This window comes from Myodes glareolus, chromosome 19 (assembly GCF_982192425.1).
Source record: "Myodes glareolus chromosome 19, mMyoGla1.1, whole genome shotgun sequence".
Taxonomy (NCBI): Eukaryota; Metazoa; Chordata; class Mammalia; order Rodentia; family Cricetidae; genus Myodes; species Myodes glareolus.
In genome coordinates, this window is record NC_142044.1 from 59,306,539 (window position 1) to 59,333,053 (window position 26,515).

Genomic DNA, 26,515 nt, shown 5'->3' on the forward strand with positions numbered 1-26,515 from the left:
AAGAAAGCATTGGAGGCTCAAGGTTCCAAAGGGTTAGCGTTCATGACCATTGTGGTGGGGATCATGGCACCAGGCAGACACGCAGGCATGGCACTGGGGCAGAAGCTGAGACCTTACATCCTGACTCACAGATGTGAGGAAAAGAGAGAGCTGTCTGTGAATAGTGTGGGCTTTTGAAACCTCAAAGTCAACCTCCTAGGGATGCACCTCCTCCAACAAGGCCACGCCTCCTAATCCTTCCCAAACAGTTCCACCAATTGGGACCAAGCATTAAAGCATATGGGGGTCATTCTTGTTCAAACCAGCACAGTTGGCTTCTCCACTGGGCATTGAATGTTGACTGGTCTGGCCTCAGTGCTCTAATCACAGCTCCCTCCTATGGCTCTAGAGAAACCTCCCAAGTGTGGCTATGGCTGTGACTGAGACAAGAAAAAGCCAAAAACAAGGCAATAGCAGCAATCTGCTTTGCCCTGACCCTGAGTATCCCCTTCCCAAAGTTCCTTCCAGACAATCAGACCCCTCAAACATGTTTTATGACATTCCAGCGTGAACTGACTTTTTTGACCTATTTAACCACACTACCTGTAGCATACACAGAGCTCTGAACTCACCTAGGGCACCAGGTGATGCCCAGTGTCAACAGCTCCCTAAGTGTGGACCTTCCCATACAGGAACTCAGAAGAACCCTCTACTAACTAAGCAAACATCTCCTATTAGTAATTTGTAATTAGGAACTGCCTTAGACTGCAGGGAAATTTAGCTACATAATATAGAAGCATTTAATTACATGTATCTATTTATTTTGTGTGTGCATGCATGTGTATGTGCACACGTGCATCTGGTGTGCATACACATGTGTATTAGCATGCGGAGGTCAGAGGGCAACTTTTGGGAGTTGGTTCTCTTTTTCCACCAGAATTAGAACTCAGGTTGTCAGGCTTGGCATTACAGACTCTAGAACAGTGATTCCCAACCTGAGGGTTATGATGTCTTTGGGGAGGGGGGTCAAACAACCCTTTCTGAGGGGTCGAATATCAGATATTTACACTACAATCCATAACAGTAGCAAAATTAATTATGAAGTGGCAATGAAAATGATTTTATGGTGGGGGTTACCACAACATGAGGAACTGTATTAAAGGGTTGTTGTAGCATTAGGAAGGTTGAGAACTGCTGCTCTAGAATGGGGGATCACTACTCTAGAATACGAGATCTCTGCTTCAGAATGAGGGAGCCACCACTCTAGAATGAGGGATCACTGCTCCAGAATGGGGGGCATAGCTCTAGGATGAGGGGCTACTGCTCCAGAATGAGGGGTTTGCCGCTCTGGAATGAGGGACCACTGCTCTGGAGTGAGGGATCGCTGCTCCAGAATGGGAGACTGCCGCTCTAAGATGGGGGGGGGCACTGCTCTGGAGCAGAAGACCTCCACTCTAGAGTGAGGGGGTCGCAGCTCTAGAATGGGAGACTGCCACTCTGGAATGAGGAACTGGCACTCTAGAATGAGGGACCACTGTTCTAGGATGAAGGGTTTAAAGAAAGTCCCTTTATTCTCTTTATCCCTTTTTTTTCTCTTCAGTTTTTAAATCTTTGTATTCCTGTAAACTTAAAAAAAGAGAGAAAAGCCAATCTTTCTTTCTGTAATGGAAAATTCCATTCAAACAGCCAGGTCAGGCAGCTTTCACCACAGTTTCATCTCACCATTTTTAAAAGGCAACTGGCTGTTTAAAATCACTGACCTCTGGCACTGAAACTGACATAAAACTTCTTTTTATTGACTTAAAAAGTGCTGTGGGAAAAGGTATCTGTGACAAGTGATTTTTAAGGTACAAACTTATTATTAAAAGGAGTTTACTCTGGGTCAGTCTGTACCCATAAAGCAGAACTGGACAGACCATCGAGTACTCAACCGCTCTGTGAACAAAACAAAGTGAAACAAAGCCTACAGCTCTAGTGATAAACCTTAAAAAGGGCTTAGGCGTCACACTCAGACACAGCGTGAGAAGAATATAAAGCAAATGCTTATCTGATATTAAAAGTAAACGAACAGAGTAGTTAAGGACACACTGTGCAACAGAAAGATAATCCCTGGACCAGAATCTCAGCCGCTGGTTTCTCACTAGATGACAGTCCTGGGTTTGAGGATTGGCAACACAGGAGATGAAAAAGAGCAGTGACTGAACGTGAATGCTGGTTCCCAGTCCGTTCCCTGATGTGTGGGCATTCTCCAGAGGAGGAGAAACGGACCATGGGCCGGTATGGTGGTATGTGCTTGTAACAGTAGCAATCAAGTGGGAGAAATAAGTTCCAGGCCAGCTTGGGCTACACAGTGAGTTCCAGGTAGCCTGGGCTACAGAGCAAGTCCTTGTCTCAAAAAAAATTTATATGTGTGTGTGTGTGTGTTACATACGTTATATATCATATAGATAATATATATCCTATATCATATGTATCATGCATCGTATATCATGTATACCACATATCATATATATATATATATATCACAAGATCAAGAAGTATGGGGGGAAATTAGTAAATATATAAAAAGAAACAAACAGGAAGCCATGAAGGGGAAGATTGAGGGTAGGCGAAAGCTTAATTTGGCTACAAACTCTACTGACCACAGGAGGAAAGAGAGCTGAATTGTTACGGAGTAGCAGAAGCAAAGGTATAATAACGGTTATCCCAAGTTCTTTTAAAATTAAGTTTTAATGAAGTTGTGTTCCTGGTTCAGAACAAATTACTACACATAGGAGTGAAGAAAACAGTGCATTGATAGGAAGATATGCTGAGAGTTTTCTGGAGACATTTAAGGCAGGGTTTCTCAACTTGTGGGTCACAACCCCTTCGGAGGTCAAATGACCCTTTCACAGGGGTTGCATGTCAGACATCATGCATGTCAGATATTTACGTTATGACTCATAACAGTAGCAAAATTACATTTATGAAGTAGCAACAAAATTTTGTTTTGCTTTTATTTTTCTTTATTTATTTTGGTTTTTGGGTTTTTTTGAGACAGGGTTTCTTTGTAGCTTTGGATCCTGTCCTGGAACTCTCTCTGCAGACCAGGCTGGACTCGAACTCACAGGGATCCGCCTGTCTCTGCGTCCTGAGTGTTGGGATTAAAGTCATGTACCACCACTGTCTACCTCAACGAAATAATTTTAAGGTTAGGGGTCACCTCAACATGAGGAACTGTACTAAGTCAAGGTCGCAGTGTTAGAAAAGGCTGAGAACCACTGATTTAGGATAACCTACAAATATTTCACCAAACTGAGGCGGGCCATAACGACAATCATTAAAACCTAAAGTCAATCATCATTTCATGGAGTGGAGAAGCACAGAGTGCTAGCCAGCCAGGAAGAGCAGGCTACAGCTACTGACGCAGACTCTTCTTATACTGACAGGCCGAACCTCCACGCCAGACACTGGGCCAAGGGTTTTACATGGATGGTCCCATCTGTTTTCTTAACAATTAATTGGGCTCGGTCCTATTTTAGAGACATTAACCAGCCCAATTGAAGTTGCTAATTCCTGAACTGCGGAGCCGAGAACCTGAGCCTAAACAGGTTCTGCACAGCCAGTGTTCTTCATCTACCAAAGGCACAGCTCTGTCGATCCCTGACGGCCCTGTAGTCTGCCCCTTGGCCATAGGCGAGACTCCCTGAGAATATCACAGGAAGTCTGTGACAGCGTCAGGATTCAATACAGGTCTAAAGCTAAAGCTAGACTGTCCCTTTCCACCCCTCCTTCAGCCTTCTCTCTGCCTTTGCACCAGTGATTTGCTACGTACACGCTGTCTCAGCTACGGTGGTAAGTACAGTCACACCCTGACGGTTAAGACGATGCCCTTTCCAGGGGAGCTCATCTATAGGATGCAGTAAGAGCCGGCTACTCAGGTTGGTTCCCAGAGAGCAGTAGGAGCAGGATTAGATGCTACTAGACTCCAGACTTCCCCACGGAGAACCCGCACTTTAACCAGCAGCTCAGTGAACAGTTTTCAGCACCCCGATATTAAGTCTCTCCACCGATGCAATGCATTAACAAGACCAGGTTTAATCTGAGCAAAGCAACTCCTGGGTGATGGGAGGGGGCCTCAATGGCCGGTCTGGGGGCCTAGGAGGCGTGGTCTTGAGCAGCTCGCTGGAGGACTGGAAGGGTAGCAGGGTTTCGAGAAAGAGAGGAGGGGGTGAGGTGGAGCCTCCACCCAAACACTCAGTGTTTCCCACTTGTATGAAAATGTCTCGGATGGAGGTCTAATTGGCTCTTTATGAGGCTGGCCGACGCAAGCTGAAGCTTCTCACTATCAGGCAATACTTAGGGCATAAAGGAAACAACTGGTCTGGAATAACAGCGAGCATTTATTTGAATGCCTAAGCGGCTCTACTGTGCGATTAATTAAACCACAGAAATGATTCTTACTGTATCCGGGGAAGTTTCCAGACAAAGCTATGAACTGGGTGATCCGTCAGCCAAGATCAATATCATCTCCAGTGCTTTCTTTAGTCCCTACAAAGAGGCACTGGCGGAGAGACTTTCAGTGCTTGGAGAACTCTCTTCTCTTAGACTGACATAAGTGGCCCCACCCTCCCACAAATGTGAGCTAGCTACAGAAAGCGCAAAGGGCAGTCAGTCAGAGCTGGAACCAAGCAAAGATGACTGGAATACTCCGGGGAAGGAGTGCTGGTCACTCAGTGGGGCCTTCAATAAAATTAGCTGTTTGTGTTTAACGTTTGTTTACTTTTATTTGCTTCTCGCTGACATATGTTGGGTTTAATTGTCAGAGCCAGAAATGAAGGAAGGTTTGGGCTCTACCACACACAAAGTCCGGAGTTCAATTCTTAGTACCATCAAAACAAACAAACAAACAAAGAAAAAAAGCCAGGAATGAAGCAAGAATTCTGGATTATGTCAGTAAAGGAGAAGAAATAAAATGAGGGTTAAAAAAAAAAACAGAAATGCAAGGCACTGACTTTGAGAGAGCGGGACAAAAATTCCATGAAATGTCAGCCGAAGCTCTCCTGCACCAGCTGTGGGCTAGTCACCGTCTGTGGGGAAGTGAGCTCACCCCACAGGAGGCCCGAGTCTGGGCGAACAAGGACAAGGGGTGTTCCTTCCACCTACTGCAAGTGACAATCACCTAAAAACCCTGTAAGCAAACCTTATAAAACTCAAGGGTGGACTTCAGGCTGAGCTGTAAATGACTCACTGTAAGGGCCTCAAGGTAACACCGCTGCCAGAAAAAGGCTTCCTTATAAAACCAAAATGGCCTCTTACCACCGCTGGGTGGAGGTCAGCAGTGGCTCCAGACTGCTAAGGAGCACAGTGCACAAACAGCATGCCACTGGGAAAGCCCAGACTTTCGCCGAAAACCCAGCACTGTATCAGACATAGAAGGACAGAGCAGAGAGCCAGATTTAAGTGGGTCAAGATGGCCCGTTGATTCGCAAATTTTCCTTTCACTTGGTCTGCTTTTAGTGATGGTCTAAGGATTCATGGTGATATAAGCCAAACACTGAGAGTCAAGAAATAGAGTCAAGGGCTGGGAGTTCAAGGTCAGCCTGGCTAACACAGAGAGTTCCAGGTCTACAAAGATAGACCTTCTCAAAAACTCCAAATAACAGCAATAACAACAACAACAACAACAAACATGGCAGTTATGAGGCTAGAGAGAAGCTCTGTGGCTCAGAATACTTGCTGCTCTTCCGGAGTACCCAAGTTCAATTCCCAGCTCCCATGTTAGGAGGCTCACAACTGCAGATAACTCTAGCTCCAGGAAACCTGACACCCTCTTCTGGTCTCCACAGGCAACTGCACTCACATGTACATTCTTCTACATACACATAATTAAAAAGAAAAGAAATGGAAGCAACTCTTCATGATCACTCCATAAGGTTGAAGAAGTAAGTAAATTTGATTCCAATATAAAGAACTATCACTTAACACTGTCAACACGCTTAGACGGTGATGAGGAAGTGTCTGTAGGGAGGCTTAACCTTCACTACAGGAAGGAAAGGGAACTGTCAATAAGGACAGTCCTGGGCTGGGCTTTCCAAGGCACGCTACATCAGAATGAACTTCAGACTGTCAGAAACGATTCCCACAAAGACACCTGCTTGTGATTGACCCTCCTATCTCTGTCCCCTAGTGGCCTTAACAAAGTGTGCCGTTGAAGGCCTTCTAATACACAGTCCTGCAGGATTGATAAGACGGCCCACAGGCAAAAAGCACTGGCCACCAGGCCTGACCACCTGAGTTTGATCCCTGGCATCCACGCATTAGAAAGAAAGAACCGGCTCCCACAGGCTGTCACTCTTACCGTGACATCACACACATCCAATTAAACTTTTTAAAAGGAGACCCGCAGACCTTGCAGGCCCTACATTCTTCCAGTGTTTTAGGAGATTGCCCCATTAACTCCTGCAAGGGAAGGCTTCCTGCTAAGAATCCATAAAATTCAGATTTTAAAAAAAGTCACTCTGTCCCAGGATGATCTCAAGTCATTTAAAATCAAAAAAGCTAGTTCTACCCTGATAATTAATCAGTCTCAGACTGACCTGTACCAGGCCAGCCCCCTCCCCCACTAGTCCCTCCTCCCATCCTTTTTCTTTCTCCTTCATGGACTATTTCTCTCCCACAGTCTTTCACAGAGTCATTTGGACCTACTGACGATGATTATCATTTAAATTCCACACTTCAAATGCTGTTCAGAATGATAACGCCCGTTGCAGTTTGCAATCATCTGTAGAAAGACCATGCAAACGCAGCTCAGATAGTTTCTTGATTAAAATGTGTGGCAATGGTTATGGCACACATTTGGATATGAGAGGTGATGAAATTCTATAGCCTAATTCACATAGGCATAGAGTTTTGAGAAGTCTGGGCTGGTTGGGGTCCAACGTATTTATACATTTTTATTAGATCCAATCGAAAGACTCGAAAAACATGAATAAATTACTTCCTATGCCCCTCGACTGCTATTCCAGGCTATGTCCAACAGATGTCACATAAGAAATTCAAATTGCATCTTCAAACGAAGCATAACTTTCGTAAATGAATAATTCATGAGAGTAACTGAAAACCGTTCCTGCCCTGGCTGCCACTTGCGGAAAAGTCCTCACCTATTTATCTGTCCGTTCTCGACCTCGGTGAAGTCGTTGGAGTCATTGCTGACGTTGTCGTCTTCGGGCACGGTCATGTTCTGCAGCTCCGTTAGCTCGAGGCCGCTTTTGAAATGCATCATATTCAGGGGTCTGCACTCAAACGGTCAGTCCAAACTTCCTCTGCTCTGAGGGGCTGCAGACGCAGGAAGCAGCAAGTGTTGATGCCTGAGACCCCTAAAACAAAGCAAATAAAGGATTATTAAATGGATGAAAGGCGGCCCTGTGGACACCCAAACCGCTGACAAAGGCAAACAAACAGAAAAGTTAGCAAAGATGACACTTGGAGAGGTTGCTCCAAGATTCATTAAAAACAAGTTTATCTCATAACCTTATGTCTTTTACACATTTCCCTTCACTGTCAGCTATGAAGTAAGTCATGTTCCATAATCTTTAGCTCACGTTTACAGAAACCTCGTTAGTGGCAGGCAACACACATACACTCTTTTATGAACCCGAGTTTAAAAATGGAAATGAAAGACCAGAAAGGTGGCTCAGGAAGTTGAGGCACTTGCTACCAGCCAACTTGCCCTTGCCTCTTTATTATAAGAAAAAGACAGGAATGTTATAATTGTAAGTAGGCTGGCCTGCCCTGTCACCTGGGTACCCTGTCCCTTTAAGAGACAAGCCCCACCCACTCCCAATCTTCCCCTTCCCACTGAGACAAGCTGGTTTCCATTCTCCCTCTTTCTCTGCAAAGTCTTCTGAAGAGGCAGCCTCTGCCTCCTCCTTCTCTCCTCCCTTCTCTTTCCTCTCTCTGTTCCTCTCTTTGGCTCTCTCTCTCTCTTCCCCCCATAACCTCCTTACTCTTATACCCTCCCAATACCCACTAAATAAACTCTCCACACCCAAGCTCTCTCTGCATGGAGTATCAGGTGGGTCCTGCCAGGGTCACCTGCGCCATAAATCACAACACCCATGACCCACAGGTGAAGTGAAGGACTCATTTCACCAACAGCCCCTGACTTCCGTGTGGGTGCTGCGGCATACATGTCCCCCAACCACAAACAAACGGATGACTTAAAATCTAATAAATAATAATCGCGTGAACGTGATTTCGGTGATTTTTTTTTTTAGCGGGGCAAAGAGGTATGGACAGCAGGCACAAGCATCTTCATCCCATGAAGCCACCCCAGTTGAATGAGAATGCAAATCCTCAATAAATGCCATCACCGGGCATCGACCTACAACCTGAACGAGTTTTATTTTGGAACTCAGCAAGTAGTTTATACATCAACCGCGAGAGATTAAATCAATCTCCTCAATGAAATCACTTCATGTCGGGGAATTAGGGAATTAAAAACTCATAGTCAGAAGATTTTGGTTAATGCACCTGCTCGTCTATTTTCTCATCAGACACGAAAGGCGATCAGAGGGCCTGCTTCCCTCCCACGAACGGCTGTGGTGCAGTTCCTGAGGCACCACTGACGGAACGGACAGGAGAGTTTGGGGACAATGCATCAAAAGTCCCAAGGATGGCCAGGGAGGCGAATGAAACTTCAGACGCGAGGCCACACCAGGGGCCAGACCTGCTGGAGTGGTGGTCTGCGCTTACACAGCAGGACTCTGCTTCCGAAAGGGGGGCGGGGGGGGGGAGCTACTGAAGCTGGCTGCCTTGCTCGCTATTCTAAAGTGTCACTTCAAGGACATCTTGGAATGGCATAGAATGTCAAAATGGCAAACCCCTGGAAGGCGGTGCTAGTCTCAGTAATCAACGCTAGAACACTTGAGTACAGCTTCTCACGCTGTGCTGACCCCCAGCCACAAAATCATTTCATCGCTACTTCTTCATCACTGTAATTTTGGTACTGTTACGAATTGTAATGTAAATATCGGATACGCAGGATATCCGATATCCTGAAAAGGTCGTTCGCCCCACACACACACACAACACACACACATACACACACATAAGGTTGAGAACCACTGGAGAGATGAAGAGCTACAGGCAATTAACGGCTGCCGAATGAGGAAAAATCAGTTTCCCCCAGGGACCTGGGTCGCTGTCCCAAATCATTGTCTAATCCCCGTGGTCAGCCATGAACGCACACATAGGAGCAGCACTGAATGGACGTAGCAGGCCGTATTGATATTTTCATGTATGTGTGTAACAGTAATAATTAAAGAGGTCATAAACTTGAGTAAGGGACACAGGAGGAGCTACAGGAGAGAGGGCAGGGTGGGCATTATGTAAGTAACAATCATCCATGTATGAAACTCAGTAAATTAGATAAATGGAAAATAATGAAATTGAAGTTTAAAGAAAATACAAATACACAAATTTCCTATGGGGTATCTCCTGGAGAACATCCGATGTATTGTCTGATCCTGAATACCCAGATGACTGTGACCCAGTTAAGGGAGATCTGATACGCCTGTGCAGGTGTCCCAGCCGGCCGGCACACTCTCTGATGTCTACAGAACCCACAGAAGTGCTCAGGATGATACAATCTGAGGTATAATCGCTTGGCACATGGAAACCACACAGTAATCCTTTTCCTTCCAGTCTCCCATCTAGACGGAAATTTCTCTGGTGTCAGGTGTTTAAACTCCCACAGCATAAGCATATTCTAATATCTCAGGTTCCAGGAGCCTCTCCCTCCCGCTGCACAGGGCACCTCTGGGAAGCTAGAAAGTCAGAAGTGGGGAGCTGAGTCCAGTTCTGACTATTTTGAGGGTCTTCAAATAGTGACAATGGCCTCCCCTGTCTTCCCTGGGCAAAGCTGAGTGCATTTCATTCAAGTGGCTGAACCCCACTCTCACGTCTGGGCCTCCTTTAATTAAAAGTGGCCTACATGGCAGGTTGGGTAATTTCTAAACGTGTGACGGTCACTCTTGCTTCTAAAACTACGTGACAGGCTGCTGACGTGAGGGGTTACAGGCCTGAGAGGAGAGGGTGGGATCTCTAATCTGTTAAGTTTTCTCTCTCCAAATTAGAAGGTAGTGGGGTACCAGGAAGGGAGTCTCTACGAGCAGACTTTTTTTTTATTTTAGTAAGAGATTTGGAGTTTATTGTTTGAAGTCAATCTTTCATAATTTCATGTGTGTGCATGTATGTGCATGAATGCTATCTTAGTCAGGGTTTCTATTGCTAGAACAAAACACTATGACCAAAAAGCAAGTTTGAGAAGAAAGGGTTTATTTGGCTTACACTTCCACATTGCTCTTCATCACTGAATGAAGTCAGGACAGGAACTCACACAGGGCAGAAACCTGGATGCAGGAACTGACACAGGGGTCATGGAGGGGTGCTGCTTACTGGCTTGCTTCCCCATGGCTTGCTCAGCCTGCTTTCTTATAGAACTCAGGACCACCAGCCCAGGGGCGACACTACCTACCATGGGCTGGGCCCTCCCTCCATCACTGGTCACTAATCGAGAAAATGCCTGACGGCTGGATCTCGTGGATGCAGTTCCTCAACTGACAGGCTCCTTCCTCTCTGATGACTCCAGCTTGTGTCAAGTCGACACACAAAACCAGTCAGTATACAGTGTGTGTGTGTGTGTGTGTGTGTGTGTGTACGTGTAGTATACAAACAGCATTAACTTATCATGTAGGGAAATGAACACCACAAAGGCAACCAAAACCCCACCTACTACACCTACGCAAGCACCAGTCCGTGCAAGTTCATCAGATAGGAAGTTGTCGAGGGCATAAGCCAAGTCTCCTTGAAGCCTAACATGTTCTTGAAGATGAAAGCTGGAGAAGGAACAGAAACACCACAAAGTCCATCATGCCCTTCATCCTGCCTGGGCTTTACTTGGGAAATAACTGATGCTCAAATTATCCTTATTTGAGAACCAAGGAGGATGAAGTTTTAAAAATGGGACCTGGGACAGTGTTACAGAAGCGTTATTTGGGCTGGGCCAGGAATCTTTTCTCCCTGAGAGTAATACACACCTCATGGAGAGCCTCTAGAACAAACATAAACGAAATTCCGCCGCCTAAAAATAGGCCGCCGAGACTCACTCACTTCCTCCTCCTCATTTTCAATCCTTTTTCTTTCTTGTCTCTTTTCCCATCTCTACCCCCGCAACTTCCCCTATGATTTAACATCGAAGACTTTAGATTGTTTTTAACCTACTTTTTTCACGGAGCACCAGACTGAAAGGGTTCTGAAGGACCGAAGTGTTTTTGCTGTTTGTTCCGGGAACATGGCTCATGAGAACCCGAACTCAAACCCCACCAGTCCTCATGAAACAGATGTGTGCACGGTGTGGGGGCGGGGTGGGGACCGGTGGATCCCCAGAACTGGTGAGCTCCAGGCTCAGTGAGAGAATCTGCCTCAAAAAATAGAGTGGAAGAGATTAAGGAAGTCATCCAAGGTTGGCCTTTGACCTCCACATGCACGCGAGTGAGCATGAACACACATGAACATGTATACACGTACACATAGACGGCATGCTTACACACACATGCAAACCAAAAGCCAGTGCCTTGCTGATCAATAAGACAGGGTTTGTGAGAAACGCAGCTCTGCAAAGGCAGGAAACACCTCTACGGGCGACCTGCTGTCTCCGCAAGCAGTGATGCTGCTGTCAGGGAGTCCCTGCAGGCTGTGCAGCCTTCTGAGGAGATGCTGCCCCTCACGAGGACACCCTTAGTAAACCAGCCAAATGAAAGATGACTACAAATGAGAATGTATACATTCAAGAAAATGGGAGATTTTCTTTCTTTTCGTCTTTTGTTTTCTGTTTTGTTTTTCGAGACTGGGTTTTTCTGTGTAGTCCTGGCTGTCCCGGAACTAGTTCTTGCAGACCAGGCTGGCTTTGAACTCACAGAAACCCACCTGCTTCTGCCTCCTGAGTGCTGGGATTAAAGGTGTGTGTTACCACTGCCCAGCGAGAGATTTTCTTCATGTGTGTTTTTAGGTTTGCTTTTTTTATTTTGCTTTGCTTTGAGGCACAGCCTCATAGTCTAGGCTACCTGAGGATGCCCTTGAATTTCAAAATCCTTCTGCCTCTACTTTCCAAGTGCAGACATTACACTTGGGCATCATCATGCTCGGCTTTGAATTTTTTAAATATATTCATTTTCATTTAAGATATAATTTTCTACCCTGAGTTCTATCAACAAACACAATAATCACTGCTAATACCTGGTTAAATGGCTTGATGCTCAATGGTACCCAATGATGCCCAGGGATGTCTAATGGTACTCAATGGTGCCCAATGATGCCCAGTGGTACCCAATAGTGCCCACTCTGTTACTGCTGGTGCTCAGATGTTTGATGGAGAGATTGACAGGTAGAGATGGGACCTGAGCTGAAACTTCTTGGTAGAAGTAACACATGCTCAGACAATAGAGGTAGGAAATATAGATTGGATTTAAGAATCAAAAAATAATTATAGTTTCCCTGAATGAGAACTATCCGTGTTAAGGTAGCAGCTCACTCATGTAATTTGGAACTTGGGTGACTAAGACAGAAGGACAGTGAATTTGAGACCAGTCTGGGATACCAGAGAGAGCCTTTGATTCAAAAGAAATGGGAAAAAACAAAACAAAACACCAGGGTCTAGAGAGATGACTCAGTCAACAAAGAGCTTGCTATGTGACCATGAGGACCCAAGTTCAGGACCCCAGTGCCCAGGTAGAAGCCTAGCAGCTTGCCTGTTACCCCAGTATTGGGTCCAGGAGTTGAGGGAGAGGAAGGAAATGAAAGTATCCTTGGGGCTCACTGGGCAGCCAGTCTAGTGGAAATAGTAAATTCTAGGTTCAGTGAGAGATCCTGTCTCAATACATAAGAAGATGGGCTGGGCAGTGGTGGGCACACCTTTAATCCCAGCACACAGGAGGCAGAGGCAGGGGGATCTCTGTGAGTTTGAGGTCAGCCCAGTTTACAAGAGCTAGTTCCAGGACAGGCTCCTAAGCTACAGAGAAACCCTGTCTCAAAAAAACAAAATAATAATAATAATAATAATAATAATAATAATAATAATAAGGCACAAAGAGATCAAGTGGATCAAGGGTAAAGGCACTCGCCACCAAAGCCTGATAACTGCCAGGAACCCACATGATGGAAGGACACAGCCAACTTCTACAAGTTGTCTCTCTGATGTCTACACACTTGCTATGGCATGCACACATGAACACGAACACACACACACACACATAAGTGAATGAATACATTTATTATTTCTTAAAAATTGTAAAGCGAGAAATGACTGAGAATGACTGAGGACACTGGATGTGAACTTGTGGCTTCTACACGCTTGTGCATATACAAGCACCTGTACATGCATGTGCATGCACACACACGCACACGCACGCAAACACACACACATACACACACACACACAGAGCAACTATACAATTAATTTTAAAAAAAAAGCATCATATGAGGGGATCTTAACATTCCCCTGACTGTGATTACTACACCTCAACCTTTGGAATAGTTACAAATCAGAGCTCACTCAACAAAGGGGACTTTGGATTCTTACCCCAAGAATCCTCATCCTTGGGGCAAGAATTATTATCCCCGTACATTGTAGCACAGCACTAAAGTACAATACATAAGACTGTGTGTTACATATGGCGGGGTGGGGGGTACAAATATATTCATCTGGCTTTTCAGTCACCCAGAACCTGTTTGGGCACACAAGGCCATTCCACTTAAGATGTTAGTATAACATAAAACATTTTGGTGACAGAGATCAAACTAACAGAACAAAGACAAAACCCAGGAAGATTTCAGAAATATACATGTACATGTATTGTATGCACGAGGAAGGAATAAAGTGAAGAAGAACAAAGAGGAGAGATAAATAGAAACTGGAGAGACCAGAACCTGAACTGTATTTCTTAAACTGAGGGATGATGGTGAGGCGCCACTTACACTGGCGACAGTACTAATGTGCTTAGTGCTAATATGAGGTGATGGATTTGGCTAGCTCAGTATTACAGGTGGTTGTGAGCTGCTTTGTGGGTGATATAAATAGAACCTGGGTCTTCTGGAAGAAGAGTCAGTGCTCTTAATTGCTGAGCCATCTCTCCAGCTCCTGTCGTCTCATTTTTATTATGAAGAACTAATATGATCGTGGGTATCCTAGCTCAACATCTGGTAGGCATCCTAGCTCTACATCTGGTAGGCATCCTTGCTCAACACCTGGTAGGTACCCTAGCTCTACACCTGGTAGATATCCTAGCTCTACACCTGGTAGGCATCCTAGCTCTACACCTGGTAGGCATCCTTGCTCAACATCTGGTAGGCATCCTTGTTCAACATCTGGTAGGCATCCTAGCTCAACACCTGGTAGGCTTCCTAGCTCAACACCTGGTACGCATCCTAGTTCAACATCTGGTAGGTATCTTAGTTCAACACCTGGTAGGCATCCTAGCTCAACACCTGGTAGGTATTCTAATTCAACAGCTGGTAGGCATCCTAGCTCAATATCTGGCAGGTATCCTATCTCAACAGCTGGAGTCAACTCCAGCAGCTAACTAAGTCAACAGTTTAAGGAAGTGTTAACAACCAGGACATGCCAATAGCTATCAAACACATGAAAAGTACTCAGCACCGCTAATAACTTGGAATGCAAACAAACCAAACCCACAGAGGAACTACAACCTCCCACTCATCAGGATGGTGCTCAGCAAAGACTCAAGAGATAAGAAGTGCCAGTGAAGGTGTGGAGAAAGAGAGGCCTTGTACAGGGTAGGTGGAAACTTACATCGCAATTCTAAAGAAATTAAAAATAGAACCACCATATGACCCAGCAAGCCTCTCCTGGGCACATACCCAAAGGAAATGAAGTCACCACTTCTTAAGAATCTCTGCACTCACGTGTTCATTGTCACATTATTCTAATAGGCAAGACACCAAGACCAGGGATGTGTCTGCTGATTGGACTGTAACAGAAACAGTAACACCACAGACAGACAGATAGATAGACAGACAGACACAGACAGGCAGGCAGACAGACGGACACGGACAGACAATGGTCTTATTCTGCCTGACTGTCTCTTCTCACCACCAACTGAGACTGTTTACACATGTGAGAGTCCCAGATCTCTACACTTACACTTTAAGTATCCATATGCTAACATGGGTCTATTTCAAAAGGTCTCAGATAAGCTAAACAAGTTAACAATAATGCCATCTAATACGACATCATAACACATACATAACCCACCTTTTAGTTGGGTTATCTTACCTAACTGTAATAAGCCAAGGTTGTAGTTAACAAGGTCACCTATCACTGGGTAAATAAAACAAGAAAAAAAAATACAGTAGATAGCCAACCTTAGTAACCATCACACACAGAATCTGATCACTATGAACCCAGAATAGAGGCACACTTTGTAATCTCAGCAGAGAGTCCAAGGCAGAGGATTGCTGCAAGTTCAGCTTATCTACATAAGGAGTGAGCCCATCATGTGCTATGTAGTGGACCATATCTCAAAGAGACAAACAAGCAAACAAAAACAAAGATATGGGGCCGAAGAGATGACCCAGCAATTAAGAGGACTTTCTGCTCTAGCAGAGGCTCCAAGTTTAGTTCCAAGTGCCTACTCGGGGGGGCTCCAAGGGATATGACACCCTCTTCTGGATTCCCAGGGCACTGCACTCTTACATACACATACCACACAGAGACATACAATACACATAATTAAACAATAAAAACAAGTATTTTTTTAAAAGAACCTCAAAGATTGAGGGTAGAGAACATAAGTTGCTCTTCCAGAGGTCCTGAGTTCAATTCCTAGCAACCACATGGTGGCTCACAGCCATCTTTAATGGGATCTGGTGCCCTCTTCTGTTGTGCAGGCATACATGCAGACAGAATACTGTACACATAATAAGTAAATAAATATTTTTTAAAAACTTACTAGGGCAGGCAAGAAGGCTAAGTAGATTAATATGCTTACCAAGCCGAATGACCTGAGCTTGATCTCAGGATCTACATGGTGGAGGGGGAGAACGTCCTCTCAAAGGCTGTCCTCTGACTCTCGAATACATGCCATGGCACCAGGCACCGCATCATGTGCATACACATGCACACTTTAAATATGAGCAATACAAATATCCAAGTATTAGGGTACATATACTACTTCAATTAAAAATTTAATGTTGAGAAGATACAATGAAGGGGTAAGTGGGCTCCTGACCCTCCACACAAGCCCAGTAAGGGAACACACAATTTTTCCGCCATCCTTATCTCCCTGGGTATTCTGAAGGGGCGGCTTCCCCCAGCTAAACCCTCTCTCCTCCTACCCCATCCCTGCTTTCAGCCAGGAACCCCTTCCCTTCCTCTCTCCCTTTTTCGGGGCATAAAATCCTCCAACTCAGCCTGTGTGGGTGCCGCGGGGACAGGGCGGTGAGTGCAAACGGGAGGAAGTTCCTTTGTTTTAATAGCCTGCCTGCAGCAAGGTAGGACTGCAGGCAGGGAGATTCCTGGCCAGCAAGGGGCACTAATCCTGTAGCAGAAGACCCAGCGGAGGGAAGAGCCATTGGAGAGCATCTGAAGGAAGAGATGGGCAGGCACCAAGGCAAGAATTCCTCCAACAATCTGAAAAACAACATGAAAACACCAGATCCCAGCGATCTTACGACAGAAGGACTTGAACACCCTATTCCGGAAGAAGTGGAAAACAGTGTCATTATGAAAGCAATAGTCTCTTAAACAGGGTATGAATAACTCACTTAAAGAAATAGAAGAGAAATATAACAAAAAGTTTGAAGAAATGAGTAAATTCATAAACGATACCCTGGGAAACCAAGAAAAAACAATCAAACAGGTAATGGAATCAGTTCAAGAACTGAAAACTGAAATGGAAGCAATGAAGAAAACACAAACCGAGGGTCGGCTGGATATGGAAAATCGAGGTAAACAAACAGAGACTTCAGGAACAAGCATAACCAATAAAATACAAGAGATAGAAGAGCGAATCTCAGATTATGAAGACACCATAGAGAAAATAAACGCTCTGACCAAAGAAAACAGCAAATGCAACAAATTCTCAACACAAAACATTCAGGAAATCTGGGACATAATAAAAAAAAACCAAATCTAAGAAAAATAGGGGTTGAAGAAGGAGAAGAATTGCAGATCAAAGGTCCAGAAAATATATTCAATAAAATTATAGAAGAAAACTTTCCCAACCTAAAGAATGATATTCCTATGAAGGTTAAAGAAGCATACAGAACACCGAATAGACTGGATCAGAAAAAAAAAAACATCCCCTCGCCATAAAATAATCAAAACACAAAGCATTCAGATTAAAGAAAGAATATTAAGAGCTGCAAAAGAAAAAGGTCAAGTAACTTATAAAGGTAAACCTATCAGACTTACACCAGACTTCTCTATGGAAACCATGAAAGCCAGAAGGTCCTGGATAGAGGTATTGCAGAAACTAAGAGACCATGGATGCAAGCCCAGACTACTCTACCCAGCCAAGCTATTGTTCACTATCAACGGAGAAAACAAAATATTCCAGGATAAAAACAAATTTAAATAATACGTAGCTACAAATCCAGCCTTACAGAGAATATTAGAAGGAAAATCACAACCGAAGGAATCCAACATTCCCAACACTGCCTACAATAACTCAGACATCTAGCAACCCTTCACAAGCGCAAATCAAAGAAGGAAAACACATACACTCTACTAACCCCCCCAAAAAAATGACCGGAGAAAACAACCACTGGTCATTAATATCACTTAATATCAATGGACTCAATTCACCTATAAAAAGGCACAGACTTAGAGATTGGATACGAAAACAGGATCCAACATTCTGCTGTTTACAAGAAACACACCTCAACCACAAAGACAGACACCTACTCAGAATAAAGGGTTGGGAAAAGGTTTTCCAAGCAAATGGACCTAAGAAACAAACAGGTGTGGCCATTCTAATATCTAACAAAATCGACTTCAAACTAAAATCAATCAGAAGAGATGGAGATGGACATTTCATACTCATAACAGGAACAATTCATCAGGAAGAAGTCTCAATCCTGAATATCTATGCCCCTAATATAAAGGCACACACATATGTAAAAGAAACTCTTCTAGAACTCAAGGCAGTCATCAAACCACACACACCAATAGTAGGAGACTTCAACACACCTCTCTCACCAATGGACAAGTCAATCAGACAGAAACCTAACAGAGAAATAAGAGAATTATTGGAGGTATTGAATCAAATGGACTTAACAGACATATATAGAACACTTCACCCAAATAGGAAAGAACATACCTTCTTCTCTGCAGCTCATGGAACCTTCTTGAAAATTGACCACATACTCGGTAACAAAGCAAACTTTCACAGATACAAAAAAATATTAGTAACCACCTGTGTCTTGTCAGATCACCATGGATTAAAGCTAGAATTCAACAACAATGCTACCCCCAGGAAGCCAACAAACTCATGGAAGTTGAACAGTCAACTACTAAATCACCCCTGGGTCAAAGAAGAAATAAAGAAAGAAATTAAAGTCTTCCTTGAATTTAATAAAAATAAAGACACAACATACTCAAACCTATGGGACACTATGAAAGCAGTGCTAAGAGGAAAGTTCATAGCACTAAGTGCCCAATTAAAGAAAACAGAGAAAGCACACATTGGAGACTTAACAGCACACTTGAAAGATCTAGAAAAAAAAGAAGCTGATTCACCCAGGAGGAGTAGAAGACTGGAAATAATCAAACTGAGGGCTGAAATCAACAAAATAGAAACACAGAAAACAATCCAAAGAATCAATGAAACAAAAAGCTGGTTCTTGGAAAAAATCAACAAGATCGACAAACCCCTATCCAAATGAATCAAATGGCAGAGAGAGAACTTGCAAATTAATAAGATCAGAAATGAAAAGGGGGACATAACCACAGACACAGAGGAAATTCAGAGAATCATTAGATCTTACTACGAAAGTTTATATGCCACAAAGTTGGAAAATGTAAAAGAAATGGACATTTTTTTAGATAAGTATCATATACCAAAGTTGAACCAAGAACAGGTGAACAATCTAAATAGACCTGTTAGTCGCGAAGAATTAGAAGCTGTTATCAAAACTCTCCCTACCAAAACAAGCCCAGGACCAGATGGTTTCAATGCAGAATTCTACCAGAACTTCCAGGAAGAGCTAATACCTATACTCCTTAATGTATTCCACAATATAGAAGCAGAAGAGTCATTGCCAAACTCCTTTTATGAAGCTACAGTTACTCTGATACCAAAACCACACAAAGACACAACCAAGAAAGAGAATTACAGGCCAATCTCACTCATGAACATCGACGTGAAAATTCTCAATAAAATACTGGCAAACCGAATCCAAGAACACATTAGAAAAATTATCCATTATGATCAAGTAGGCTTCATCCCAGAGATTCAGGGCTGGTTCAACGTATGCAAATCTATCAATGTAATCCATCATATAAATAAACTGAAAGAAAAAAAACCATATGATCATTTCATTGGATGCTGAAAAAGCATTTGACAAAATTCAACACCCATTTATGATAAAGGTGTTGGAGAGACTGGGGATACAAGGATCATACCTAAATATAATAAAAGCAATATACAGCAAGCCAACAGCTAATATCAAATTGAATGGAGAGAAACTCAAACCCTTTCCACTAAAATCAGGAACACGACAAGGCTGTCCACTCTCTCCATACCTCTTCAATATAGTACTTGAAGTTCTAGCAATAGCAATAAGACAACATAAGGGGATCAAGGGGATTCGAATTGAAAAGGATGAAGTTAAACTTTCGTTATTTGCAGACGATATGATAATGTACATAAGCAACCCCAAAAACTCTACCAAAGAACTCCTACAGCTGATAAACACCTTTAGTAATGTGGCAGGATACAAGATCAACTCCAAAAAATCGGTTGCCTTCCTATACACAAAGGATAAAGAAGCAGAGAGGGAAATCAGAGAAACATCACCTTTCACGATAGCCACAAATAGCATAAAATATCTTGGGGTTACTCTAACCAAGGAAGTGAAAGACCTATTTGACAAGAACTTTAAGTCTTTGAAGAAAGAAATTGAGGAGGATACCAGAAAATGGAAAGACCTCCCCTGCTCTTGGATTGGGAGAATCAACATAGTAAAAATGGCAGTTCTACCAAAAGCAATCTATAGATTCAATGCAATCCCCATCAAAATCACATCAAACTTCTTCACAGACCTTGAGAGAACAATAATCAAGTTTATATGGCAAAACAAAAAACCCAGGATAGCCAAAACAATCTTATACAATAAAGGAACTTCTGGAGGCATTACCATCCCTGACTTCAAACTCTATTACAGAGCTACAGTATTGAAAACAGCTTGGTATTGGCATAAGAACAGAGAAGTCGACCTATGGAATCAAATAGAAGACCCGGATATTAACCCACAAACCTATGAACACCTAATTTTCGACAAGGGAGCTAAAGGTATACAATGGAAGAAGGAAAGCATCTTTAACAAATGGTGCTGGCATAACTGGATGTCAACCTATAGAAGAATGAAAGTAGATCCATATCTATCACCATGCACAAAACTCAAGTCCAAATGGATTAAAGACATCAACATTAATCTGTCCACTTTGAACCTGATAGAAGAGAAACTGGGAAGAAGTCTACAAGATATAGGAACAGGAGACCACTTCCTAGGTAGAACCCCAGTAGCACAGACAATAAGAGAATCAATGAATAAATGGGACCTACTGAAACTGAGAAGCTTCTGTAAAGCAAAGGACACTGTCAGTAAGACAAAAAGGCTACCTTCGGACTAGGAGAAGATCTTCACAAACCCCTCATCAGACAAAGGTCTGATCTCCAAAATATACAAAGAACTCAAGAAACTAGACACTAAAACTCTAAATAACCCAATTAAAAAATGGGGTACTGAACTGAACGGAGAATTCACAACAGATGAACTTCGAATGGCCAAAAGACACTTAAGGTCATGCCCAACCTCCTTAGTGATCAGGGAAATGCAAATCAAAACCACTTTGAGATATCATCTTACACCTGTCAGAATAGCTAAACTCAAAAATACCAATGATAGCTTATGCTGGAGAGGATGTGGAGTGAGGGGAACACTCATCCATTGTTGGTGGGAATGTAAACTTGTGCAGCCACTGTGGAAATCAGTGTGGCAGTTTCTCAGGAAACTGGGAGTCAACCTCCCTCAGGACCCAGCAATTCCACTCTTGTGAATATTCCCAAGAGATGCCCTATCATAATACAAAAGTATTTGTTCAACTATGTTCATAGCTGCACTATTTGTAATAGCCAGAACCTGGAAACAACCTAGGTGCCCCTCAATAGAAGAATGGTTAAAAAAGGTGTGGAACATATACACATTAGAGTTTTACTCAGCGGTAAAAAACAATGACATCTTGAATTTTGCATGCAAATAGATGGAAATAGAAAACGCTTTACTGAGTGAGGTAACCCAGACCCAAGAAGAGGAATATGGCATGTACTCACTCATAAGTGGATTCTAGCCATAGTTAAAGGTCTTTGAGTCTATAATTCGTGACCCTAGAGAAGCTAAATAAGAAGGTGAACCTGAAGAAAATCATATAGTTATCCTCCTGGATATTAGAAGTAGACAAGATTGCCAGGCAAACCTGGGTACACGGGGGGTGGGGGTGGAAGTAAGGGGAGATGGTTAGGGAGAGGGGAGAGGGGGAGGATTGGGGATGGCTTGGGGGGATGGGGGGAGGGAGGAAGGATGGTTATGGGAGCAGGGAAGTATATATCTCAACTAAGGGAGCCATTTTAGGGTTTGCAAGAGTCTTGATTCTAGAGAGGTCCCCAGGTCCAAGGAGAGGAACCCAGTTTGTTCCCTGGGCAGCAGAGGAGAGGGTGCCTGAACTGGCCTTGGCCCATAACCATACTGATGAATATTTTGCATGTCACCACAGAACCTTCATATGGCGAAGGATGGAGATAGAGACAGAGACACATATTGGAACACTGGACTTAATTCCCTAGGTCCAAATGACAAGCAGAGGGAGGAAGATCGTGAGGAAGGAAAGCAGAACCAGAGGGAACCTTCATCCGACGATGGATGGAGATAGAGACGGAGACCCACATTGGAGCACTGGACTGAGCCCCCAAGGTCCAAATGAAGAGCAGAAGGAAGGAGAACATGAAAAAGGAAGTCAGGACTGCGAAGGGTGCATTCACCCACTGATACAGGGGGACTGATCGAATGAGAGTTCACCAAGGCCAGCTGGACTGCGACTGAACGAGCGTGTGATCAAACCGGATTCTCTGAATGTGGCTGACATGGGGGCTTACTGAGAAGCCATTGACAATGGTACTGGGTCTTGTTTCGTCTGCATGTACTGGCTTTTTGGGATTCTGGTCTGTTTTGATGCTCATCTTCCTGGACCTGGAGGGAGGGGGGAGGAACTTGGATTTCCTACAGGGCAGGAAACCCTGACTGCTCTTGGGAATGGTGAGGGAGGAGGACAGGGAGTGGGGGGAGCGGGAGGGTATTGGGAGGAGGGGAGGAAGTGGAAATTCTTTAAATAAATAAATAAGGAAAAAAATTAATGGTGACAATCAAAATCTTTACAACTTGACATCCTTGGGAGACAAGCAACAGCGAAAAGGGTCTTGGAGACCAAGACTGAGAGCCAGCGCATCTCAGAAACAGGTCGTTTCCTCTTGTCTAAGGTGTCAGACCAGCCAACACAAACAGTTGGAGCTTCTCTCTGGCCTCCCAGCTTCTGTCCCACACTCTCACCGTACCTGCCATGTAACCTGTCCAGAGCTGCTCGTTCCTCCCAACTACCTCTGACATACTTGCCCTAGCCTTCTCTACTCCCCTAAAGCCATGTTGGACAAGCAAATTTTTGCTCCACCTTGAACGAACCACGTGAGGCCAGGTTGAATCCTCTTGCCTCAGCTTCCCTATCTAGGAAATGACAACACACTACTCCTCTGCTCAGACAGTCATTGTCTGAGTTAGGGTTTCTACTGCTGGGATTAAAACACCATGACCAAAAGCAACTTAGGAAGGAAAGGGTTTATTTCAGCATGTGTATCCTGGCCACAAGTCCCTCATGAAGGAAAGTCAGGACAGAAATTCAAGACAGGCACCTGGAGGCAGGAACCGAGCAGAAGCCATAGGGGAACTTACTGGCTTCTTTTCTTGACCTGCTTTCTTATAAAACCCAGGACCACCAGTCCAGGGGTGGTTGAGTCCTTCCACATCAACCATTAATCAGGAAAACACTCAAATCATCTGAAACTAGCTCTTCTAGACCAGGCTGGCCTCAAACTCGCAGAGATGGCCTATCTCAGCCTCCCGAGTGCTGGGATTAAAGGCGTGCGCCACCACCGCCCGGCTATAGGCCAATGTTATGGAGGCCTTTGTTCAAGTGAGATTTCTCTTCCCGGATGACCACAGCTGTGCAGGCTGACTTACACTGGTGGGCATAGTCACAAGTGCCATGGTTTAGCCATGCATCATAGTTACTTGCAGTGCCTGCCTGGATCTGGCAAGCTAAAATGGCCTTCCTGGGCCTTCTTTCGCTGACTCGTGGCCTCTCACCTTGCCCCTTGCCGCCTCCCCTCTTGCCTACTTTCTAGTCACTTACCAGCTGCCTTCTTCTACCTGCCCTAAGGTCAGGGGCAACTCTCTGACTCTGTTCTTCCAGAGCTGCAATTCCAAACTCCCACCCAGTGTAAGGTTTTTATCCCACAGCCATTGTTCAGATCTCCTTTCCCAGTCTTTGATTTCTCTGCTGTCACACGGGATTTCCTCTCTAGGTTCTAATGGATAACGGCCATGACATGCAACACAAAACGTGTTGTTGTGGGACTCTGTGTGTGTGTTTGTGTGTGTGTGTGTGTGTGTGTGTGTGTGTGTGTGTGGTTATCTGTAAAAAGAGAGGGTGAGGGAGGAGAGCAGATCTGTCAGTTCCTTCCTGCTCAGAAATTTCCAGAAAAGTCTCTGGCTGCCTGATAGATCTGTCTGAAGCACGATTAATAAAGACTCAGAGAGAGAAATTGGGGTTCAACCTGAAGATCCAAAAAGCAAAACAGCCAGCCATTTAGCTCTTAGCTGGACCTCAGTCCGAAATGGCAGTCCTGCCTTCAGGAATCTCAAAATGAGACTGTGTCTGAGAGCTGTCTCCTCCCGTCTTACAATCCTCGCTAGGGCTGAGGTTAAAGGTGTGCACCACTGGGATTAAAGGCATGCACCTTTCGGTTTCTATGGCAACTAGTGTGGCTAGTGGGATTAAACGTGTGCGTTACCACTGCCTGGTCTGTAAGTTTGACCAGTGTGGCTGTTTTACTCTCTGATCCTCAGGCAAGTTTCACTTATTAAAACACAAGTGAAATTTCCCTACAGCTGTCCACACAGATGTTCGCTGTCACCACAGCCACTGCAGAAGGGAATCTGATCCGATCACCTGACCTCAGTCAATCTTCTGGCTCTTTCACTTCAATCAGCAGCCTCACCTTCAGACAACCTATCGAATCAGTTGCCAACTCTACCATTTTTCCTTCAAAATGTCCCATCCTTTCCCTCCATTCCTCCATTCCTTACAGCTGCACAACCCTAACCTTTCCACGCCATCTCTGGGGCCCTCCGCTCTCCCAACTATAGAAAAAAATTCTCCCGGGAAACATTCGCCTTGCAGCTTTCTCGCCCCCGACCGATCATGACAGTTCTGAACGTGTACAGACACGGTTCCTGGATCCTAGAGTTCGAAGCCGCACTTGCTTCTTGCTTCCCCTTCCTCTGCGCTGTGACTCGGCATCCCTGCAGGGGGTCTGCTCCCATGCAATTCTCATTGGGTCCTGGCCACACTCCCCACTTTCTATCACACCTGTGCAAACTCAAACAGGACTTGGTTTTCAATATCAAACCAACCTCCTCTAGTGTCCAAGCTGTGGTTATTTATTGTGGTGAATTCACACATGCCTGCTATGCGGATTACTCACTGGCTTAGATCAAGGACTCAGATATTTTAATAATGTTTTCTTGTTTTTCAATTGCAGTTTAATGGGGGAGAGGTATCAAGGTAACACATAGCTCACAGGACATAGCATAGTAAATATTCACTAACATCCAAGATGATGGAAGTTGTTTTTTTCTTTAAGCTAAATCCGCAGACACAAAGATCCTGACAAGCATGATTCTCCAGAAAAGAGACAAAAACAAGACCGTGAAGCGGCACAGACAGGTCCGCTTCACCGTCATGAACCTGCACACAATTTCCTTCACACTGAATCTGGGTAGGAAAATACCTTAAAACCATCGTGAGCAGCCCAGTCGAAGGTATTCTGATCATACCCTGCCGCTGTGCTGGAGTGTTTAAGATATTCTGTGTTGTTTCTAAAAGTCCAGAGAAGAAAGTATATCAAAGGTGTCTGTCTCAAGCAGAAGCAATCTTGCCTATCAGGAGATATTTGGCAAAGTCTGGAGATGTCTCTGGTTATAACATACAAGGGGTCGTTGCAGGCTTCCAGGACAGTAGGCCAGGCTGGAAAGGCATTAAACCTCCACAGCAAAGGGAAATGGGACCTGGCTCAAAACAGCAACGTGCTGATGAAGTATCAGCCCAGTGTTAAAGAAAGCTCACCCAGAACAAGCCCTGCCAGTCACTGGGGACAGACTGCCCACTGCACCCTGTCCTATCCAGGGTGTTCCAAGGCCTGTTCCTACTACTCTACTAGCCTATGACTGTTCAGGTCTTCACAGTTATCACTCAAGTTCCTGCTTTCACTATGCCTAAGCTATGGTATCTGTGAATTAATATCCATCTTTACATGTTTCAAAATGGCACTGATTTCTCTGAGATGCAAACTTCAGAAGTCAAGCCAACAGATAACACTGGATATAGGAAAACAGATGCTATACTACCGTAAAATAATAGCAATAACAATCAATATTTGAAGTTTAATTTAATGAGAACACTAGTGTGAACAGTAATACAACTACATTTCCTCTTAACTGACAATGGATTTCTAAAATTACTACAAAACGTAAGGAGTCAAAACCAACTTGGAACACTCTAAAGAAAAGCGTACTTTCTACATATGTGGGTTTTGTTGTGTTGATATTTCTGGTCACAGACCAACCTTGTATTAAAAGCAGTGGGCAGAAACTGTGCTGTATTTAACCCCGAGTTGAGCTCCGACCCATCAAGTCCTAATGAAATGCCCAATACAAATGCAGAGGGATTAAAAGCACCACAAAGTAGCACGTGAAAAGTGGATTATTTTGACAAAGATATCTTTAAATATGGACTTCAATTTGAAAAGAGGAAGAAGTCCCCAAGACACTTTGCCATTCAAAAACCACAGGATGGTGCAGAAGGCGAAAGATCCCTTTTTCCTCTCCAGGTCTCTGGAGGTGGAAAGAACTGACATTCTTTCAAGAT

At 44.1% G+C, this 26,515-nt stretch overlaps 1 protein-coding gene across 6 annotated transcripts in view; it reads right to left on the minus strand.

Moving 5' to 3' along the window:
- The window catches only part of Slc38a1 (solute carrier family 38 member 1), a 99,139-nt gene that overhangs the window by 47,555 nt on the left and 25,069 nt on the right, over window positions 1–26,515 (minus strand). For all 6 annotated transcript variants that reach the window (XM_087899207.1, XM_087899211.1, XM_087899210.1 and 3 more), the window contains exon 2: window positions 7,122–7,337. In XM_087899207.1, the coding sequence (XP_087755333.1) occupies window positions 7,122–7,243 (122 nt within the window). In that variant the 5' untranslated portion in view covers window positions 7,244–7,337. The remainder of the gene's footprint in view (window positions 1–7,121; window positions 7,338–26,515) is intronic.